This window comes from Sus scrofa, chromosome 2, assembly GCF_054392235.1.
Source record: "Sus scrofa isolate SSC_HxYL_T2T_F1_AM1 chromosome 2, Sscrofa_HxYL_maternal_Yorkshire_Landrace_v2.0, whole genome shotgun sequence".
In the NCBI taxonomy this organism is placed as follows: Eukaryota; Metazoa; Chordata; class Mammalia; order Artiodactyla; family Suidae; genus Sus; species Sus scrofa.
The window spans coordinates 90,805,999-90,825,459 of record NC_139384.1 but is presented as its reverse complement, the minus strand read 5'-3'; the positions used below and the strand labels follow the sequence as shown (position 1 = coordinate 90,825,459).

General features: G+C 52.0%; 2 protein-coding genes across 2 annotated transcripts; both read left to right on the top strand.

The window, feature by feature from the left end:
- The first annotated feature begins 636 nt into the window (after positions 1-636).
- Positions 637-4,519, top strand: TMED9 (transmembrane p24 trafficking protein 9). Its single transcript, XM_003123674.5, has 5 exons — positions 637-836; positions 1,002-1,102; positions 1,823-1,948; positions 2,306-2,452; positions 3,638-4,519. The coding sequence occupies exons 1-5, from the start codon at positions 653-655 to the stop codon at positions 3,785-3,787; spliced, it is 708 nt and encodes a 235-aa protein (XP_003123722.1). The 5' UTR covers positions 637-652; the 3' UTR covers positions 3,788-4,519.
- A 4,652-nt stretch (positions 4,520-9,171) lies between these two features.
- On the top strand, positions 9,172-19,317 carry B4GALT7 (beta-1,4-galactosyltransferase 7; the record flags this gene model as incomplete). The annotated part of the gene is given in 6 exon segments (NM_001168422.1): positions 9,172-9,223; positions 13,192-13,554; positions 16,367-16,592; positions 17,888-17,971; positions 18,237-18,341; positions 18,872-19,317. Coding segments are annotated over 6 exon segments (984 nt in total). The 3' UTR covers positions 19,028-19,317.
- Between the last annotated feature and the right edge of the window lie 144 nt (positions 19,318-19,461).

The following is a 19,461-nucleotide window of genomic DNA, read 5'->3' as shown; positions in this document are numbered from 1 at the left end:
AGCTCCAGGCCTACACCACAGTCAGCAGCACCTGATCTGAGCCGCATCTATGACCTATGCTGCAGCTTGCAGCAACGCTGGATATTTAATCCACTGGATGAGGCCAGGGATTGAACCCACATCCTCACAGAGATCCACTGAGCCACAACAGGAATTCCTATTTATACTTAATAAATTACATTTAAAATAATTACTTACACAAAAGGACTTCTGTCATTTTGCTATTTTTTTTCTATTTCCCTTATAATTTTTTGTCCCTCGTTTCCTGAATTTACTGTCTTTTGCATTACTTCCTGGAGGGAAATGTTTGTATTGTTTCCTTTTGTGTATATTCCTCCCTGCTCCTAATTCGCTCCGTGACTCAAACTTCGTTAGTTTCATCATCGGTTAAAAAAATAATAATAATAATCATCATCACCAGTAGCCGGGCTGCGACAAGGGTCAGCAGAAAAAAAATTTCAATTCTGCAGCCCCAGCTTACTCCTTTGTAAAAGCTGCGCCCCAATCATGCTCTGCCGCGCCGTGGCCTCGGGGCATCTCGGGACTTGTAGTCCACCCTTCGGAACTCGCTGTTCCGGCAGGCCCCGCGGCGGCAGCGGCGGCAGGGCTACGTGGCGCGGCCCGCTGCGACTGCGCGGGCAGGTGGGGCAAGATGGCTGCGGAGCAGTGCGTGTGGGTTGTCGGGCCCTGTCCCGGAGCCCGGCTGGGTAGGGTCGTCCGGGCCCTCCTGCTGCTGCTGTGCTTTGCGGCCCGAGGAGGTGCACTCTACTTCCACATTGGGGAGACGGAAAAGAAGTGCTTTATTGAGGAGATTCCGGACGAGACCATGGTTATAGGTGCGGGGGAAGGGAGAGAGTTTTCAACAAGACCGCGGTCTTGGGGCGGGTTGTGTGGGAAAGTCACCTCAGTGCCGGGAGCTCCCGGCATCGTCGTGCCCTGGTGGGAGCGGTCCCGACAGCACCTAGCGCTCCTCTGACTGGTCTTGGCCTGCTTTCTTCCAGGAAACTACCGGACTCAGCTGTATGACAAGCAGCGGGAGGAGTACCAGCCGGCCACCCCCGGGCTTGGCATGTTCGTGGAGGTGAAGGACCCAGAAGACAAGGTGAGCTGGCCCCTTAGCCCCGCCGAGCCCTCCACCCTGCACTTGAGCGCAGGCGCTGGTACTTCCTCTCTTGGTTTCCGGATCTGCTAAACTGGTAAAAACAGTTGGTGTTGCGGGAAGATCCTGGGTTTTCACTTGAGAGCAAGCTTGGGCTGCTGTAGTGCTAGCTACTTCTCTCAACTACTTAGTGACCCATGTATGACTCCGCCAAGTTAGTTATCTTCCCCGAGCCATTCTGGTCTGTGAAATGGAAATCCGTGTACTTTATAGATGTGTTGGGTGGATTAATTGTGGTTCTGGAAAGAGTTTTGTCAACTCTAAAGCTAGGGCATATAAACTTTTGGATTTCACAGAAATCCAAAAAGTTTCACACAGCGTTCCAAAAAGAATGAGCAGCTATTAATTTGACAAATAAGGATTAAAAAAAAAAGTTCAGATGTCACTTTTCACTTAAAAAAGTCACACCAAAAGAGTTGAAAGAGTATGAGCTATGAATAAGGGAAAGCCCTTTCCAAGAGTGATCACATGCCAACTTAATGTCAGATTCCTCACCCCTGCTCCAAATAGTTTGAAGACAAGTTTTTGGCAACTGCTGCTAAGCAGCTTTGGACCTTTCAGTATTGTGGGATGCCTGAGGCTCTAGCTGTCAACTTTTGAGGCACTTAAGCACTGTTCAGCCTCATCCTTACCGTAATACTCACTGAAGCCCCTTCTCTCCAGGTCATTCTGGCCCGGCAGTATGGTTCTGAAGGCAGGTTCACCTTCACCTCCCATACGCCTGGTGAGCACCAGATCTGTCTTCACTCCAATTCCACAAAGTTCTCCCTTTTTGCTGGAGGCATGCTGGTAAGTGGACCCACGTGGGACTTATAGCTTTTAGCCTCTATCCCTTGGTGGGAACTAGGGACCAGTGGTACAGGGGGTGTGAGATGACTGTGTCAGGTTTTGTGTCTCCTAATAAGACTGGGTTTCCAGTGAATATTCAGGGAATGGTCACAGAGCTTTTCACATATACTTTGGTCAAAGCATCAGCCAAAGCTTATTTTTGCCTGTGGGCTTAAATGGGGCTGGACACTGACAAGGCCTCAGTCAATGTTGGATAAATGAACAAATGAAGAAAAGTGGGAGGACCAGCTGTTAGGCCCTGACAGGAAGACAGAGCAGGGCTACCTGATACTCCTTATCTTCCTTGTCTGTCTCTAGAGAGTTCATCTGGACATCCAGGTGGGTGAACATGCCAACGACTATGCAGAAATTGCTGCCAAAGACAAGTTGAGTGAGTTGCAACTGCGAGTGCGACAGCTAGTGGAGCAAGTGGAGCAGATCCAGAAAGAACAGAACTACCAGCGGGTGAGTGGTTAGCCCAGGAGCAGTGGGCTTCTCCCCAGAAGCTGCCTACTGGACTAGCCTGGCGTTGCATGTCAAAATCATCATGAACCCAAAGGACTTATATGTCTGCTCCATTGCAGGTCCAAAATATGGGATGAATATTACTAAATCTACTTTGTAATTGAGAAGACAAGTCTCTTAAGAGGCTGTCGTTGTCTAATTAGGAGACACACAAGGTGACAGAGCAGGAATTGATACCAACACCTAGAGTGCTATTTCCATGGTTCTCAGTGCTCCCAGTACCAGGGGTTTCAGACTCACCAGGAGCCAGGCAGGTACTGTGAATGGATGTGTGACCATAAAGACTGGTAGAATAGTGACCTATCTAAGTAGGAAGAGCTCATATTGTCAGCTGAGGGCTGCTTGCAGAAATGCTAGGCTTGGGTTTTAAGAGGAGCTAGAGCTCCAGAGCTTTTTTGTGGAATTTTCTTGTTTTAAATGTTGTTAAAACACTGCGAACCAAACAAAACACATGTATGAGCTAGATCCAACCCCTGGACCACCAGTTTGCAACGTGTGCCGACAATCTTCAAGGAACCGTTTGGGGAGTTCCCTTTGTGGCTCAGTGGTTAATGAACCCGACTAGGAAGCATGAGGCTGCGGGTTCAATCCCTGGCCTCACTCAGTGGGTTAAGGATCCGGCATTGCCGTGAGCTGTGGTGAAGGTCGCAGACATAGCTAGGATCCTCTGTTGCCGTAACTGTGGTGTAGGCTGGCAGCTATAGCTCTGATTCAACCCCTAGCATGGGAACCTCCACATGCCTCAGGTTCAGGCCTAAAAAGCAAAAAAAAGCAGTTTGGAAGACGTGGGCCGAGGGCTTGGAGCAAGTCCACTTCTGAACATTCCAGGACAGCTCTGATAGGGTGGTACCACAACCATTTTTCTGCTCCCCCAGGTACCAGGATAGGGCCAGGTGAGGCCTGTACCTGGCAGATGAGCACAGAGACTTAGGAGAAATAAATGGGCTATCTGAGGTCATCTGGCTGGTGAGGGTGAAGACAGATCCCAGTGGGATGGCTTTTTGCAGGCACTTGACTCTAACCTGTAGACAGTTGGTTGGCCCTGGGGCGGGAACCCAGCAGTTCTAGTGGCCCCGGGTGGGGCGCATTCAACTCAGGCTCCTCTTCCATTCTCCCCTCCCACAGTGGCGAGAGGAGCGCTTCCGGCAGACCAGCGAGAGCACCAACCAGCGGGTGCTGTGGTGGTCTATTCTGCAGACTCTCATCCTCGTAGCCATCGGCGTCTGGCAGATGCGACACCTCAAGAGCTTCTTTGAAGCCAAGAAGCTGGTGTAGCCATCCCAGGCCTCCCAGGCCATCCTTCCTCCCTGGCTGGGCCTCCTGGACTCCCTGGGAAGAAAGGGCCTCCTGGACTGACTTCTCTCTGGCAGGAGGACTGGTTCCCAGCCATGAGTGTTCTGGAGGGAAGAGAGGCCACAGCACAAGCTGAAGGCAGCAGCTTGGCTGGCTAATACTGAGCAGGTGGTGGGGCAAATGCTTGCCCCCTCCCCTGGGCCCTGGGCCCTTTGCAGTAATCTCCCAGGGGCTGGTAAAGCCCCTGGGAGCTCTGCTGACACCTCAGAATCACAGTGTTACTTACTGATCAGGGATGTGAGGCTGTTGTCTGGGGTGGCTGGGGGGAGGGGAGCGGGTGGGCGAGCCAGTCTTCCTTCTGTCTTCCTTTGCTAACTTGGATTTTTGACCAGGTTGGGGTGTAGCTGTGATTCCCTGCCCCCTGGGGAAACCTCACTATTCCCTCCTTGGGCCTAGACTCAGCCTGCTGATCCGGGGGGTGAGTGTCAATTGAGGGTGGGGTAGAGGGGGTTGCAGTGTGGGAAAGTAGCCCTGAGGTTGACCCCGGATTTTTCACATGGTTGTTCTTTTGAAGGGTAGAAAAACTGGGGTCAGGCCAAGCATAGGCCTTGGTGCTGGTTGGGGATGGGGCCTGCAGAGTCTTAGTTACTGATTTCATTTTCAACAAGTCTAGGTTTGTTACATTGGTTTCCCAATAAAAAAAATTTGACTTCTTGTCCATTGTAAAATTACTGTATTGTCGTGGCCATAACACGGCAAAGTGCTTTGAGGGAATGTCGTTTTTCCACTGGGCAAAATACTTCACATTCTAAGATGCATCCCTACCTGTGAACTTCATTCTTGCCATCCTCTCCATACTTTCCAGGGGCATTGGGTAGAGGTTTTGCCCAAGGTGATCAAACAAGTAAATTGTGGGGTTGGTGCTCAAATCTACACCATTTCCTATGTGCCAACTGCCCTGTGAGTTGCTCTGTTTCCAGAGTAGGTGGACAGAATTGTGGTGCTGCAAGGGAGTTAGAGAGTAGCGTGCACTGAACAGAGGAATGCTGCAGGTGTGGGAAGGACAGGAGGCCCTGAGTTGAGGTGGGTAAGGACATTGATGGGCTTATCATTAGCATGGGATCTCAGCAAGGCCCTTGAAGGAGAGGAAGGATTCTAATGAAAGGCAAGATGTGGTGGTTGGGGTTAATAGAAGCAAACAGCTGGAGTTGTAGGAGAGGACTACTGAGAAAACTGGAAAGATTGGTTAGAGTTAGAGAAGAGCCTGAACCCCAGGTAAGAGATTTAAACATTACCATTTTTCTGTCTTTTTTTTTTTTTTCAGGGCTGCACTTGAAGCATATGGAGGTTCCCAGGCCAGAGGTTGAATCAGAGCTATAGCTGCTGGCCTATACACCACAGCCACAGCAACGTGAGATCTGAGCTGTGTCTGCAAACTACTCCACAGCTCACAGCAACACCAGATCCTTGAACCACTGATCAAAGCCAGGGATGGAACCTGTGTCCTCATGGATACTAGTCAGATTTGTTTCTGCTGAGCCAGGACGGAAACTCCATCATTACCCATATTGAAAAAAGTTTTGGGGAGTTCCCTGGTGGTCTTGTGGTTAGGACTTGGCACTTTTACCAATGTGGCTCGGGTTCATTCCCCAGTTTGGGAACTGAGATCCCATATCAAGCTGCTGCACACCGTGGCCAGAACAAAGTTCTGAGTATTAGAACCCCCTGAATACAAAATTGAGGACGGTTAATCCAACATTGTATAAGAAAAAGTGTAGGGAGACAAGTTTGGGGACTACTTGAACTGCCAGTAGAATGTAGTCTGAGCTCATGTTGCCACCTAGATGTCCATCCACATTTAGAAAAAAAATTTTTAAGAACAGCTTTAGAATTATAGAAAAATGGAGTTCCCGTCGTGGCGCAGTGGTTAACGAATCCGACTAGGAACCATGAGGTTGCGGGTTCGGTCCCTGCCCTTGCTCAGTGGGTTAACGATCCGGCGTTGCTGTGAGCTGTGGTGTAGGTTGCAGACGCGGCTCGGATCCCGCGTTGCTGTGGCTCTGGCGTAGGCCGGTGGCTACGGTTTCGATTCAACCCCTAGCCTGGGAACCTCCATATGCCGCAGGAGTGGCCCAAGAAATAGCAACAACAACAACAACAACAACAAAAAAAGACAAAAGACAGAAAAAAAAAAAAAGAATTATAGAAAAATTGTGAAGTTTACCTTATTACTAACATCATGTAATATATGGTACATTTGTAAAAATTAATGAACCAATAGAGGTAGTCCATACTTGATGCAGATTTCCTTAGTTGTTACCTAGTGTCTTTGTTGTTCCAGGATACCATCTAGGAGAAACCAAGTTTAGTTGTTTTATCTCTTTGGGTTCCTCTTGGCTGTGACAGCTTTCCTCAGACTTTTCTCATTTATTACCTTGACAGTTTTTAGGAATACTGTCAGATATTTTGTAGAATTTCCCTCAATTGCAACTTGTCTGCTGTTTTTCTCAGGATTAGACTGGGGTCGTGGATTTTTTTAAAGAAAGACCACAGAAGGAACGTGCCAGTCTCACCCCATCATAGTAAGGGTAGTAATTACCAACATGGCTGTGGGTGCCACAGTTAAAAGTGAGTTAATTGGGAGTTCCCATCGCGGTGGGAATGAATCTGACTAGGAACCATGAGGCTGTGGGTTTGATCCCCTGGCATCTCTCAGTGGGTTAAGGATCTGGCATTACCGTGAGCTGTGGTGTAGGTCACAAGCACGGCTTGGATCCTGCATTGCTGTGGCCGTGGCATAGGCCAGCAGCTGTAGCTCCAATTGGATCCCTAGCCTGGGAATCTCCATGTGCCTTGGGTGCCACCCTAAAAAGCAAAAAAAAAAGTTAACTGGGTTTTTAACATGAAACTTGATTTCTTGAGATCTGATACTACTGGGGCCTCGTCCTGATGCAGCAACAATTAGCTGGCCTGAAGGGTAACTGTCCCCTTTAGAGGGGCTCGTGCTTTCCAGGTCAGTCCCATCTCTCTGCTTCCAACATTGGCCTTACCTGACTGGTCTCTGCAGGGGTTGGCCTCGCCTTTGTCATCAGTGAAATTGAGGCTGAACTTGTCAAGGATCTGCTATAAGGTACAGTGCCCTAGGAGAGATCAGCAAGAAGGGGATGGGTGGATTGTATGTGGGGTTAAAAGAAGAAAGAGCACTGCTGGGAACAAATAATTTCCCACCCATATAGTAAAGTTGTCTCAGAAGTAGAGTAGTTGAGACCATAGTTTGTGCAACCAAACCACCTCAGTTCCCTCATCATTTTTTTTTCCTCCCTCCCTTCGTTCCTGCCTTAGTTGTTACCTACTCCGCTGGATCTTTTTAACTAGTGTCGTGGTGCTGCAGAGATGCTGCCAATCCCACTGTGCCACAGCAGAAACTCATCTTTTTTTTTAATTTTAATTTTTTAATTTATTTTTTTGCTTTTTAGGGCCACACCCTTGGCATATGGCGTTTCCCAGGCTAGGGGTCAAATCAGAGCTACAGCCACGCCAGATCTGAGCCACATCTGCGACCCATACCACAGCTCATGGCAACCCTAGATCCTTAACACACTGAGCAAGGCCAGGGATTGAACCTGCAACCTCATGTTTCCTAGTCAGATTCGTTTCTGCTGCGCCACAACCAGAACTCCTCACATCTTTATTTTTTTATCTATTTTTTTTCTTTTTGCCTGGGGCATGTGGAAGTTCCCTGGACAGGGATTGAATCTGTGCCACAGCAGTGACCCGAGCCACAGCAGTGACAATACCAGATACTTAACCCACTGAGCCACCTAGAAAACTCCTCAGTTACCTCATCTTTAAAGGGGGCACAGAGTTCCCGTCGTGGCTCAGTGGTTAACGAATCCAACTAGGAACCATGAGGTTGCAGGTTCGATCCCTGGCCTTGCTCAGTGGGTTAAGGATCCAGCGTTGCTGTGAGTTGTGTTGTAGGTTGCAGACGCGGCTCAGATTGATCCCGAGTTGCTGTGGCTCTGGTGTAGGCCGGCGGCTACAGCTCTGATTGGACCCCTAGCCTGGGAACCTCTATATGGCGAGGGAGCAGCCCAAGAAATGGCAAAAAGACAAAAAAAAAAAAAAAAAAAGTGGGCATAGTAAGTACCATACTCACAAGAATAGATTGAGTTAACAATAGTAAAGTATCTATTTTTGCTTTTTAGGGCCGCAACCAAGGCATATGGAGGTTCCCAGGCTAGGGGTTGAATTGGAGCTATGGCTGTCGGCCTACGCCACAGGCACAGCAACATCAGCTCTGAGCCACATCTGCAACCTACACCACAGCTCACAGCAATGCCAGATCCTTAACACACTGAGCGAGGCCAGGAATCAGACCCAGATTCATTAATGCTGCGCCACGATGGGAACTCTGACAGTAGCAAAGAATTTAAAACAATGACTGGCACATAGTCACAACTCAATGCATGTTAGCTATTTATTAGGAAACAAAATTTGCCTGGAAGAACAGAGATTAAGTCTAATAACATTGCCACTCTCTCTTCCCAGGAGGGAAGCTGGCCCAGCATAGGGCTAAATTACAGTGACAGGTCAGATATGGGAAATCTATCTTCTATGCCCTTCTTAAGTACTCACCTCAGCTCCACCTAAGTACTCCTCCCCTGGATGACATTTATCATTTATATAGCGTTGACTATTGTGCCCATCACTGTACCAAGTGTTTGCATTTTCTCTCCTTTAATCCTCACAGTAACCATATAGATCAGAACAATTTACTTAGGTGAGGAAACAGAAGCAAAATATTGTGCCTTGCTCCCAAACAGCCAAATTGGCAGAATCAGGTTTCAAATACAGTCAATTTGCCTTTAGTGCCGCTCCTAACTACTACTTGGGGTATCACTTAGGGTATTGCCCGAACCCCAGGTGAACCCTGCACTTGGCTCTGTCCCCATCCAAGCTTGTTGCACCTGGGTTGACCGCGGCTCAGACGCTCCCTGCCTTCCCTTGGGAAGAGGAGGAAGACGCAGGAGATCCAGGGCGCTGATTTGGAAGTTTGTGGTCTTAGTCCAGTCCCAGACCATTGACTTGAGCCCTCCCTGGGGTCCCAATTTCTCGGGATGTTAAGCGGTTCTCGGAAAACAGCAGTTCAGGCGGTTGGAGCGCTCACGTGTTCCTCCGGACGCGGAACCTTTGACGCTGCAGCTCCGGGGAGCACACGGCTCGGCCGGAGCAGCGGACCCAGCGGACCCAGGGGCGGGGCGGACGGGCCTGGGCGGGGCGGGAGGCGGAGGCGCCGCGTAGGCCGGGGAGGCCGGGCTGGCCCGGCTCGGAGCTAGAGCTCCATGCGCCGCCGCCTCCCCCAACGATGTTCCCCTCCCGGAGGAAAGCGGCTCAGTTGCCCTGGGAGGACGGCAGGTGAGCGGCGGTGGCCGGCCCGGGCCACGTCCTCCCGGGTGCCGATCCTTTCCGGGCCGCCCCGTGGGATTCAGCAGCCCGAGGCCGTCGCGTCTCCGTCTCTGCGGGGCTCTCTGAGGGTTTGTGGTTCTCCTTGTGGGTCACTGCTCTCTCTGTATTCGCGTCTCTGTCTCTCTGTGTGTAGGTCTCTGTCTCTACCAGTCCCCGTCACTCCGCAGGTCTTCCTCACGCAGCAGGTCTGTATTTCTCCGTTGACTTCCCTTTGTGAGTTTCTATCCCTCTGTTCGAGTCTCTTTCTCTCATGGGTTTCTGTGTTTTTCCACTGGCCTCTATCATCGTGCAGGTCTCTGGCTTCGTTGGCCTCCCTCAGTGGATGTCTCTCTGTCTGTCTCTGGTTTCAGAGGTTCTGTCTTTCTCTGGTCTCTGCATCCCGCATCACATCCACGTTGCCGTAGACCCTACCCTCCCTCCTCATGCTTCCCCAGTCTTTTCTGACTGCCCAGAAGAATACACCCAACAGAAGCTCTATGCTCTGCCTGGCTGGCCACTGCCTGGCGGAGACTAAACACTCCTCAGACTGCAACGTTAGTTCATTTCCGGTGTAGCTGTGCTTGAATGTGGTCTGCCCCTTGTGTTGGGTGTGAGCTTGACCCAGACCTTAGCTAGTGATTACCACTAAAGCAAAATGGGAGGTAGAGGAGAGCTATTTGGCCGTTTACATTTGGAAGGACACCCACACTTCAGTTTTGAGATGAACTGCCAAAACTCTGCTCACTAGAACACATGATGGTGGATCTACCTAGTGAGTGGATGTCACCTCATTTTCTTTATGTCTCTTAAGTTTGCCAGATGCCTAACGACTGGAATAGAGTGGGCACAACTCTTTAATCTTTGGGGATTTTTCAGACTTTGTGTTGAAGCGAGAAGACAGGACTATGGTAGAAAGCCTGGACTGTGGATTTAGGCCTGGACAGGAATCCTCTTTGATAGCCATGTGACCAGAAGCAGACTTAAATCTTTCTCCTCAGCTTTTCCATCTCTGAAACAGGGATCATAATATCTGCTCTTCAAGTCTATCTGAGGATGAAAGGAAGTCATATATGTAAAACTCTTGACACTGCTTGGCATAGAGGAGATGCCAGTTGACTTCCAGTTGCTTTTGCAGCTTGAAGGTGCTGACACCAGAGCAGCTGAGTAGTCAAACCTGTACCACTAAGGTTTGTGTGAGAGAAGAAAGGAAAGGTAATGGAGGAGAATGTCCAGTTCCCAATTCCTTCCCATAAACTTTTGGAACATAACCATGCTCCCAGAAAACTTTACCAATGTCAGTGCTACTTTTGACCCACAGGTACAAAGATCCGTGCAACAGATGCAGGCTATTGTAGCAGTTAAGAATTATGGCACTGGAACCAGTCTGTATGGGTTTGAATCTGCCTCTCATTAGCCTTGGGCACAGACTGATGATGTAGACAAAACCTCTTCCAGTCTGCCTCCCCAGAACCAGAGTGGCCTGGGTCTGGGAGCAGCTGAGACTGCAGATCTAAAGTTTGCCACCAGGTGGCACAAGGAGCAACTTTTCTCAGTGTCCAAGGTCCAGAGGACACTAAATTCGGCTCTAAATTCGGTTGTTCAATGGTTTGGGGCACAGGAAGAGAGTGCCCATGAGTATGTATCCTGGGAGGAAGGAAAGGCTGGACTGAGGGATCAGCATGTGGAAGTGCATGGAATGCCCAATCCATGCCATTCTCCCAGATAATGGTCACTGCTTCTTCCCCCAAGGTGGGATATTGCCCAGTGTCCCTCTCCCTGGCCTCTACCCCACCCCAAGAAAGAACCCAAAGAGAGAATCTGTAGAGGTTCCAGACTTACCAGGCCACTGGCAGGATTGGCCTTTGCTCCTCCCCAGCGGAAACCCCCACCACAGGACAACGGGGGGTAAGTCAGAAGCCTGTGAGGGTGTCCTACCAGGCCCCTTCTCTGCTGCGTATGGGACCCGCGCCTGGTCTCAGGGCTGCTGGCTTCCAAGTTGGCAGTTGTGCCTCAAGAGAGAGGCAGAAGTTGATCTGGCTCTTGTATTTGGCAAGCATGCCCTGAATGCTTGAACCCTTCCTATAACTCACTTAGCAAGTCCTCTGCTGTGTGACTTGTGCTGTGGGCACAGATATGAATCTGATTACCAATGGGGAAGACAAGCAGGGACACAGATGATTTCAGAATTCCAAAGGCTTTGGAGTTCCCGTCGTGGCGCAGTGGTTAACGAATCCAACTAGGAACCATGAGGTTTCGGGCTTGATCCCTGGCCTTGCTTAGTGGGTTAAGGATCCGGTGTTGCTGTGAGCTGTGGTGTTGGTCGAAGACGTGGCTCAGATCCTGCGTTGCTGTGGCTCTGGCGTAGGCCAGCGGCCAGAGCTCCGATTAGACCCCTAGCTTGGGAACCTCCATATGCCGCGGGAAGCAGCCCTAGAAAAGGCAAAAAGACAAAAAAAAAAAAAAAAGAAAATGTATATATATATATATATATATATATATATATATAAAGGATTCAAAGAGGGCACTACTGGAAACCATGGGAACACAAAGGAGGATATATGTATTTCAGTTTATGTCCATGTGACAGGAGCAGGGGTCACAGTGCGGGCCATGGTGTTAGAGTTTGGCCCTGAAGGATCATTGGGGTGCTTCCAGGCAGATAGAATAAGGGAAGTCATTTTAGGCAGAAGCAGCAGGCTTTGTGAGGGCTGGTACAGGAAGGAATCTGGTGAGTGGAGAAAGTCTGAGTTTCCCTATGTGTAGCACTGGGTGAATAACAAGGAGCAACTGGAGATGAGCCGGGTCACACAGGATTGTGACCTTGAGGCCAAGGAATTTGGCCATTACCTCTTGAGCAAAGGAGGATCATCCATGATATTGAATGGGTCTGAACAAGGCAAGGACCAGATGAGACTTGAGATAAAATAGAGGCAGTGGGTGAGGAAGGACCAAGGGCACTTAGGAGGTGAGTCTATATGACCTGGTAGCTAGTTGGTGACTCTCAGAGCTTATACAGTAGATTGCTTTGCAGATTACCTCAGAGTAGAGGAGCTTTCCTTTTCTTGGATTCCTCAGCTCCTTCACTGTCCTCAGGAACTTGAAGGAAGAGGGGCAAAGAAATCAGGTGAATTCCATCCATTTCTTTGTACTTCACAGCCCAAAGGGCAGTCTCTCCCAGCACTACCTCAAAGTCTAAGATATTCCGCTATTTTTCCAGTTTCTGAAGTGAGCCTGAGCGTGTTCCTGGCCCTCATCTTTCTTTCCCTCTTCTGTCTCTCATCTCTTGTCACATGGGCTGCCCCTTGGACTGAAGCTTTGAGACACATTTAGTGAACCATCACTGTTGTTTTGGGCCTGACATTAGTTTGGAGACAGACCTGATCTTCCCAGAGTAAATAGTGATTTTTTCAAGGGGGCTTGATGCCAGCACACAGGCTTGTTTTGGGGAGCTTTCTGAAGTGAGAAGCAGGATGAACCCAATGTTTCTGCTGAGGGTGAACCTTCAGGGGAGAAGGTGGATCTCCCCTGAAGTGGAAGTGGGTGGGATCTCAAAGATGGGGCTCCTGCCATCATGAGCCATTGTCCTGGGAAAGGGCAAGTGCAAGGGACAAGGAGTCTCGTCCCTGCCCTCTTGATCTAGCCAGGACTCAGGCACAGACAGTAAGAGAGCATCGAGGAAGTGGCAGCTCCAAGGCCTGGGAGTGCTTGGAGGGCCTCCTGGAGATAGTGTGCCTCAAGCTGGGCCTAGAGCTGTAGGCAGGATTCTGATGCATGGTAGGAGCACGAATTAAAGTACTAAAGTTGCTTCTGCACTAATTCCTGGGTGCTTGGGGCGGACCAGTCACGTGTGCCTTATTTGTGGGAAGCCAAAGAAGGTGTCTGTTACATGACCTCGGTTCAGCCTTGCCCTTCTGACCCACTCCCTGTTCTTGTCCCAGGTCCAGGTTGATCCCCAGCGGCCTCCCCAGGAAATGCTCTGTCTTCCACCTCTTCGTTGCCTGTCTCCTATTGGGCTTCCTCTCTCTGCTCTGGCTGCAGCTTAGCTGCTCTGGGGACGTGGCCCAGGCAGCCAGGGGACAAGGGCAGGAGACCCTGGGCCCATCCCGGGCCTGCCCACCAGAGCTGCCCCCAGAACACTGGGAAGAAGATGAGTCGTGGGGCCCCCACCGTCTGGCAGTGCTGGTGCCGTTCCGAGAACGCTTCGAGGAGCTCCTGGTCTTTGTGCCCCACATGCACCGCTTCCTAAGCAAGAAGAAGATCCAACACCACATCTATGTGCTCAACCAGGTGGATCATTTCAGGTAGGGACCAGCTGCTGAGCCAGCCCTGCTCACCTGAGCCTAATGGGGCCCTGGCCTCTCGGGCCCTGTACCCTCTCCCTACAGCAATCCAATGCCCGGTGGCCCAAGCCTGTGAAGGCCATCCAGGGCAGTGGCAAGAGGACAGGAGGTACTCGACCGCTCTCACTGGGGAGAGGGTGACAGGAATTTGCAGGGAGGGTTTGGGGCTGGGGAGGCCCTTGATTTCATTTCCATTTTACAGAGGTCCCTGTGGCTGCCATCTGTGGACTAGATCATCCCAGGACAAGAGGGAGAGCGGGGAGATCTGCTGAGTGGTCATTGCAGTCACCTGCGCTCATGGGGGCTCGGCCTGCACAGCAGAGGGGTTGGCGGGAAGTGATGTGGAGGGAGCGCAGATGGGGTTTGCTGGTGGATTGGCTGTGGGGATCAGGGAAAGGACGGTCAAGGCCACAGCTTTAAAGGTGTTCTCACTCTGGCATTATCCTAAAATCCTTGCCCTCACCCCAAACCACAACCCTCCATGATCACAATCCAAGCATCTTACGCTCCATCCCCATCTCCTTTCCCTCCAACTCGCTCCTACTGGGAGACAGACTCCAGCAATGCTTGGATCCCACCAGACCGTTTAGTCCACAATCCTCCCAGCGTGCACCTCCCTCCTTGTCCTCACTTTGTCCTGACCTAACTTGGATTCATGGTCCCTCACATCCACCTCAACTCCCTTCCCCTTTCTCCCTGGCATAATTCTCGCCGGATAAAACTGGGCTCTGCCTGGGCTCTGTTCCACACTGGCACCTGGCAGCTGGATGTGTCTGGAGACACTGCTCATCTCCCTGACGTTGAGCCCTGCTGGCCCAGAAGCTCTCATTCCTCCGGTCAGCTGCTCCCCCACCCCCGCCACTTTGCACACCCACTCCTCTCCTCCTCCCCATCCTCACCTTCAGCTGATGACTTTGCTTTCAACTTGAGAAAATAGAACCAACTGGAAAGAGAACTGGCCCAGGTCCCCACCCCTGGACTCCTTTTGCTGATTCTGTGCAGGCATCCTTACTTCTTGCCTCGGATACCCGGCCCAGCCCCTCCAGGGCCCACTCTTTTACTCCCAGGGCACTGGGTCCCTTTCCTGCTCTCCTACTCAAGGATGTCACTTCAGCCATTGGCACTTTTCTTTCCTTCATGATCAATTTTCCCTCTTCCTGGAACATTCGGGTCAATAAGCATCCTGAACTAGCTTCCATCTAAAAAGAAAAAAGAGACCCCTCCCCTTGATCCCCATATCACCCACAGGTATCGCCTTTTCTCTGCTCCCCTTTCTAGCAAAACTTCCTTTTCTCCTCCATCTCTCTCTCACGAACCTATTCCACTCAGACATTTACCCTCGTGATGACATTTAAACAGCTCTTGTTGACATCACCACTGAGCCCACCTCAGTCATCTAAAGCCCCATCCTCAGGCTTCATCCTGTAGCTCCTCCGGCAGCATCTGCCAGGTGGATTACTTCTTCCTTCCTGAAATATTCTGCTTGACTTCCTGGTCAGTGCTCTGCTTCTGCTTCCTCACTGGCCACACCTCCCCACCTCCTTTGCTGGTTCCGCCTCATTTCCCTGATGTCTCAGCCTTGGTGCTCCATGGGGGTCAGTGCATGGGCCCCCTCTTTTCTAGCTCCAATCCCTTCTCCATGGAGCTTATCCAACTCAGGGCATCAAATCCCATCTCTACCCTGACCTGATGACTCCTGAGTCTGTGTCCAGAGTCTTTCCTCTACTCCAGACCCACGTATCTAGCCAGCCCCCTGAGCAGCCCTCCGCTTGGTGGTCTCAGGCATCTCAAGCTTAACGTGGTCAAAACGGAATTCCTGATTTCCCACCCACCCCAGGCCTGCTTCCGCTGCCCCATTCCCATTTTTAGGGGATGGAATTCACGCTCCCAGCCGTGTTCAGACCAGAAAGCCCTGGAGTCATGCTCCACCCTCCCTACACAGCATGTATAGTGCTTCAGCAGAATATGCCTCTGGAGTCTGCCCACTTCTCCCCCTCTGCTGCTGCCTCCCTGAGTGAAGGCATCATCACCTCATGCCTAAATTGTTGTAACAGCCTCCCAACCTGTCTCCCTGCTTCCACCCCTCACCTGCAGGCTCTTCTGCGCACCCCAACTAGTCATCCTGTTAAACCCTGAGCCACGGCACATGATGCCTTCACTTAAGCCCTTCAGTGGCTTCCCATCTCATCCAGGCTCAAAGCCCAAGTCCATCAGGGCCCTGTCACCCTCTGACCTCAGCCCCTTCACTCACTGGTGTCAGCTCCTGCCTTGGGCCTTCTCAGTCCCTCTCCCCTCTGCCCCTTTCCTCCTGATTCTGTAGGGCTCCTTCCCTCAGACCTTCAGGTTTCTGCTCACGGATCACCCTGTTCTGCTGGCCCTCCCTGACCACCTCGTCATAAAAGGACACCCTCTACCTGCCAGCAGGCTTTATCCTCCTCTTCCTCCTACTTTACTCTTCTTCCCAGCACTGACTACTGCCTGGCTTGTTACATATTTACTTGTTTATTCTCTTATTAGAATGTCAGCTCCTTGAGGGCAAGGCTTTGATTTCTCACTGCCGTATCTCCAGTGCTCTGAACAGTTTCTGGCACATAGTAGATACTCAGCAGCCATTCATGAGATGAGTGGAGGGACAGATGTGCAGCTGGGCAGCCCCACTTTGAAGTTGGTGTCGGACTGGAAGGCGGTGGGTGCCATGGAGGATGGGCTCTCACGCAGAGATTGGGCGAGGGCAAGCTCGCCACCCTCTGCCCAGCCTCGGCGCCCTGCACAGGTTCAACCGGGCGGCACTCATCAATGTGGGCTTCCTGGAGAGCGGCAACAGCACGGACTACATCGCCATGCATGACGTGGACCTGCTCCCTCTCAACGAGGAGCTCGACTATGGCTTCCCGGAGGCCGGGCCCTTCCATGTGGCCTCCCCAGAGCTCCATCCGCTCTACCACTACAAGACCTATGTCGGCGGCATCCTGCTGCTCTCCAAGCAGCACTACCAGCTGGTGAGGCCTGTCTGCCGGCTCTGCTCAAAGCCTGGGAGCCCCCCTGGGTGGGGGCAAAATGGCAAGAGGGTCAGTAGTCCTGGGGCCCAGCAGACAGGGGAGTCCTGCGCAAGGCCAGCAAGGGAGCCCAGGAGCAGCTAGAGGCGAGAGAGAGGACTAGGACAGGGCAAGCCAGTTAGGGATGTTTCTACCACGGCGGGGACAGAATCCCCTTGCAGGCCGGCTTCAGAGGCCCTGGGGATCGTTGGCTCTCAAAATGGAAAAGTCTCGGTGGGGCTGGGAGCAAGGTCTGGCTTCAGGTTCATCTTGCCCAGCTTCAGACAGTGTCACTGGGACACCATTTCACCTTCCATCTCTCAGCTCTGCCTTCTCCAGACTGGATTTCTTGTCAGACATTCAGGATGCAAGGTGGTGATTTTAGCTGCAACCTGCATCCATCTAGGCCCAGTGGAAGATGGAGCCCCCTTTTCCAACAGCCCAGTCAGGAGGCCCACGGCTCCTCCACACTGGCCTTTGATTGGCCTGGCTTGAGTCACGGACCCAGCCTTGAATCAGTCACTGTGGGGTGGGGTGTGGAGTGGGAAGAATCAAGTGGCTTAGCGGGACTTACCACCTCCCCCCAGCTCCTCCGTTCTCCTTCATCCCTGTTCTCCTGCTCCTCTCTTCAAGCTGTGGCTAAAGCCAGCTTAAAGTAAATAAACCCCAAAGTTGGGTGGTAAAACCAGATGTCTGCTATAGAGCCCACTGTCCCTCTCCCACACAGAGGAAGAGGCCAAGGCAGAGCTACCCCTGGAGAAATGGGAGTATGGGGCCAGGCAGAAATGGAGCAGAAGGTGGCACTTCTGCCCATCACCAGCTTTCCAGAGGTCTCCTCCCGCCAGTCAGACATTTTTGAGAAATTATTCATCTCATAAAAATTCAAGGCCCCATTAGAACAGGCAGAGGGACTGGGGTATGCTAACTATTTCCCCAATACCACAGAAGTCGTGGAAACTAAGTATGTGAGTGTCCATTCAGAACTGCCAGGGATTGCAGTGGGTTAAGGATCCAGCATTGCTGCGGCTGTGGTGTAGGTTGCCACTGCAGCTCAGATTCAGCCCCTGGCCTGGGAACTTCCATATGCCACATGTGTGGCCAAAAAAGAAAAATAAAAGAAAATGAAAACAGAACTGCCAGGGAGGAGGAGGAAAAGGGGCCTGGCCTGGCCTGCCTCGGGCTAGGAACTGCTGAGTGGTAGCTGACCAGAGGGCACCCTTGGAGGATGGGGCAGGTGACACTACCTCTCTCTGTGTCAGTGCAATGGGATGTCCAACCGCTTCTGGGGCTGGGGCCGCGAAGATGATGAGTTCTACCGACGCATCAAAGGAGCTGGGCTCCAGGTAAAGCTCCCCCTTTCCCCCACCTCCTCAGCCATCATGGGTGCCCTGAGGTTCCCCTCTGCCCTCAGATGAAGTTCCAGGGCTGGGAAATGGCAGCCCTGGTTCCTCTCCCAGCCCCGCCCCTGATGAGCACACCTCTGCTGCAGGGTGGGATTGCAGGCCCCTGCCTGTGGGCTGTGGCAGGCAGTGGGATCCCAGAGGACGAGTGGTGAGGGCCAGGGTACCAGGAGAGGCAGCCTGACCCACCTTCCTTCGGCTTCCTTAGCTTTTCCGCCCCTCGGGAATCACAACTGGGTACAAGACTTTTCGCCACCTGCATGACCCAGCCTGGAGGAAGAGGGACCAGAAGCGCATCGCAGCTCAAAAACAGGTGCTGGCCGGTGTCGTGGTCAGGGACGGGTAGGTGGTATGTGGGGAGCTGGCAGCCCAAGCATTTCACCAAGTTCTCCTTGAGTTCAGGTGACCCCATCCTCCCCTGCTCAGCCCAGGTCTATTGCTGGACATTCTGCCTGGGCACCGTCCCCTGCTCTGGTGGCTGCCACAGCCCCTGGGCACTGTGGGTCAGCCAAGACCTCAGAGTCTCTGCAGACAGTATATATGGTGGGTGGGGACAGTATTCAGCTGAAGGTGCCAGATCCCCAGGCAGACCAGTGACACAGAAGTCCCTATCCCTTGAACAGCCTTTTCTCTAGGAGCCAGATAAGTTCACCTGGGAAATCTCTGCTCTCCTGCTGAGCAGGGGGTGCAGCCATGGGCAAGAGCCTTCCTGTCCCTGAGCTTTACTTTCCTCTCTCTTCTGTGACGATCATGGGACCTCTGATGATGAGGTCACGGGTGATCAGTGGATGGCTGGCACCTATGAAGCCATAAGTACATGCCCTCTCCCCATTTCCTTCCCAGGAGCAGTTCAAGGTGGACCGGGAGGGAGGCCTGAGCACCGTGAAGTACCGTGTGGATTCGCGAACAGCTCTGTCTGTGGGCGGGGCCCCTTGCACTGTTCTCAACATCCTGTTGGACTGTGACAAGGCTGCCACTCCCTGGTGCACATTTGGCTGAGTTGGCTGGACAGGAAGGAAGCCTGTGCCTACAGGCCACGCTGCTACTCAGGTCCAAGACAAAGCCTCAGGCCCCGGGCTCCGCTCCAGTAGAACATGGAGTGGCCTGAAGTAATGGACAGCAAGCCATGTGTTTGCAGCAGCCCAGCCCCCAGAGGCAGGCTTGAGCCGGGACAAGACACACACAGGGTGCCTGGGACGCTGCTGGCAATAAACAGTGATGGAGAGAGGCTGGGATGAACGTAGTTCCCAACTGGGACTCTCCGCCCTGCCCTGCCCTCCTTTGTGTGCTGAGATATGCAGGCTTTTGTTCCTTCCTCTGGACTGCCTCGTGCCAAGATACAGTTAGAAGCTGGGCCATTGACGTGGGTGGCCAGTGTCATCAGGAGGGTTAAGACTGCAGAGACTTCATGCAAGCTCCATAGAAAGAGCAGC

Bases quoted from the DNA above. Each gene is read 5' to 3' on its own strand.
- TMED9 (XM_003123674.5), top strand. From the start codon at position 653: ATGGCTGCGGAGCAGTGCGTGTGGGTTGTCGGGCCCTGTCCCGGAGCC. The intron at 1,949-2,305 runs GTAAGTGGACCC...GTCTGTCTCTAG, and splicing joins TTTTTGCTGGAGGCATGCTG to AGAGTTCATCTGGACATCCA. The intron at 2,453-3,637 runs GTGAGTGGTTAG...CCCCTCCCACAG, and splicing joins AAGAACAGAACTACCAGCGG to TGGCGAGAGGAGCGCTTCCG.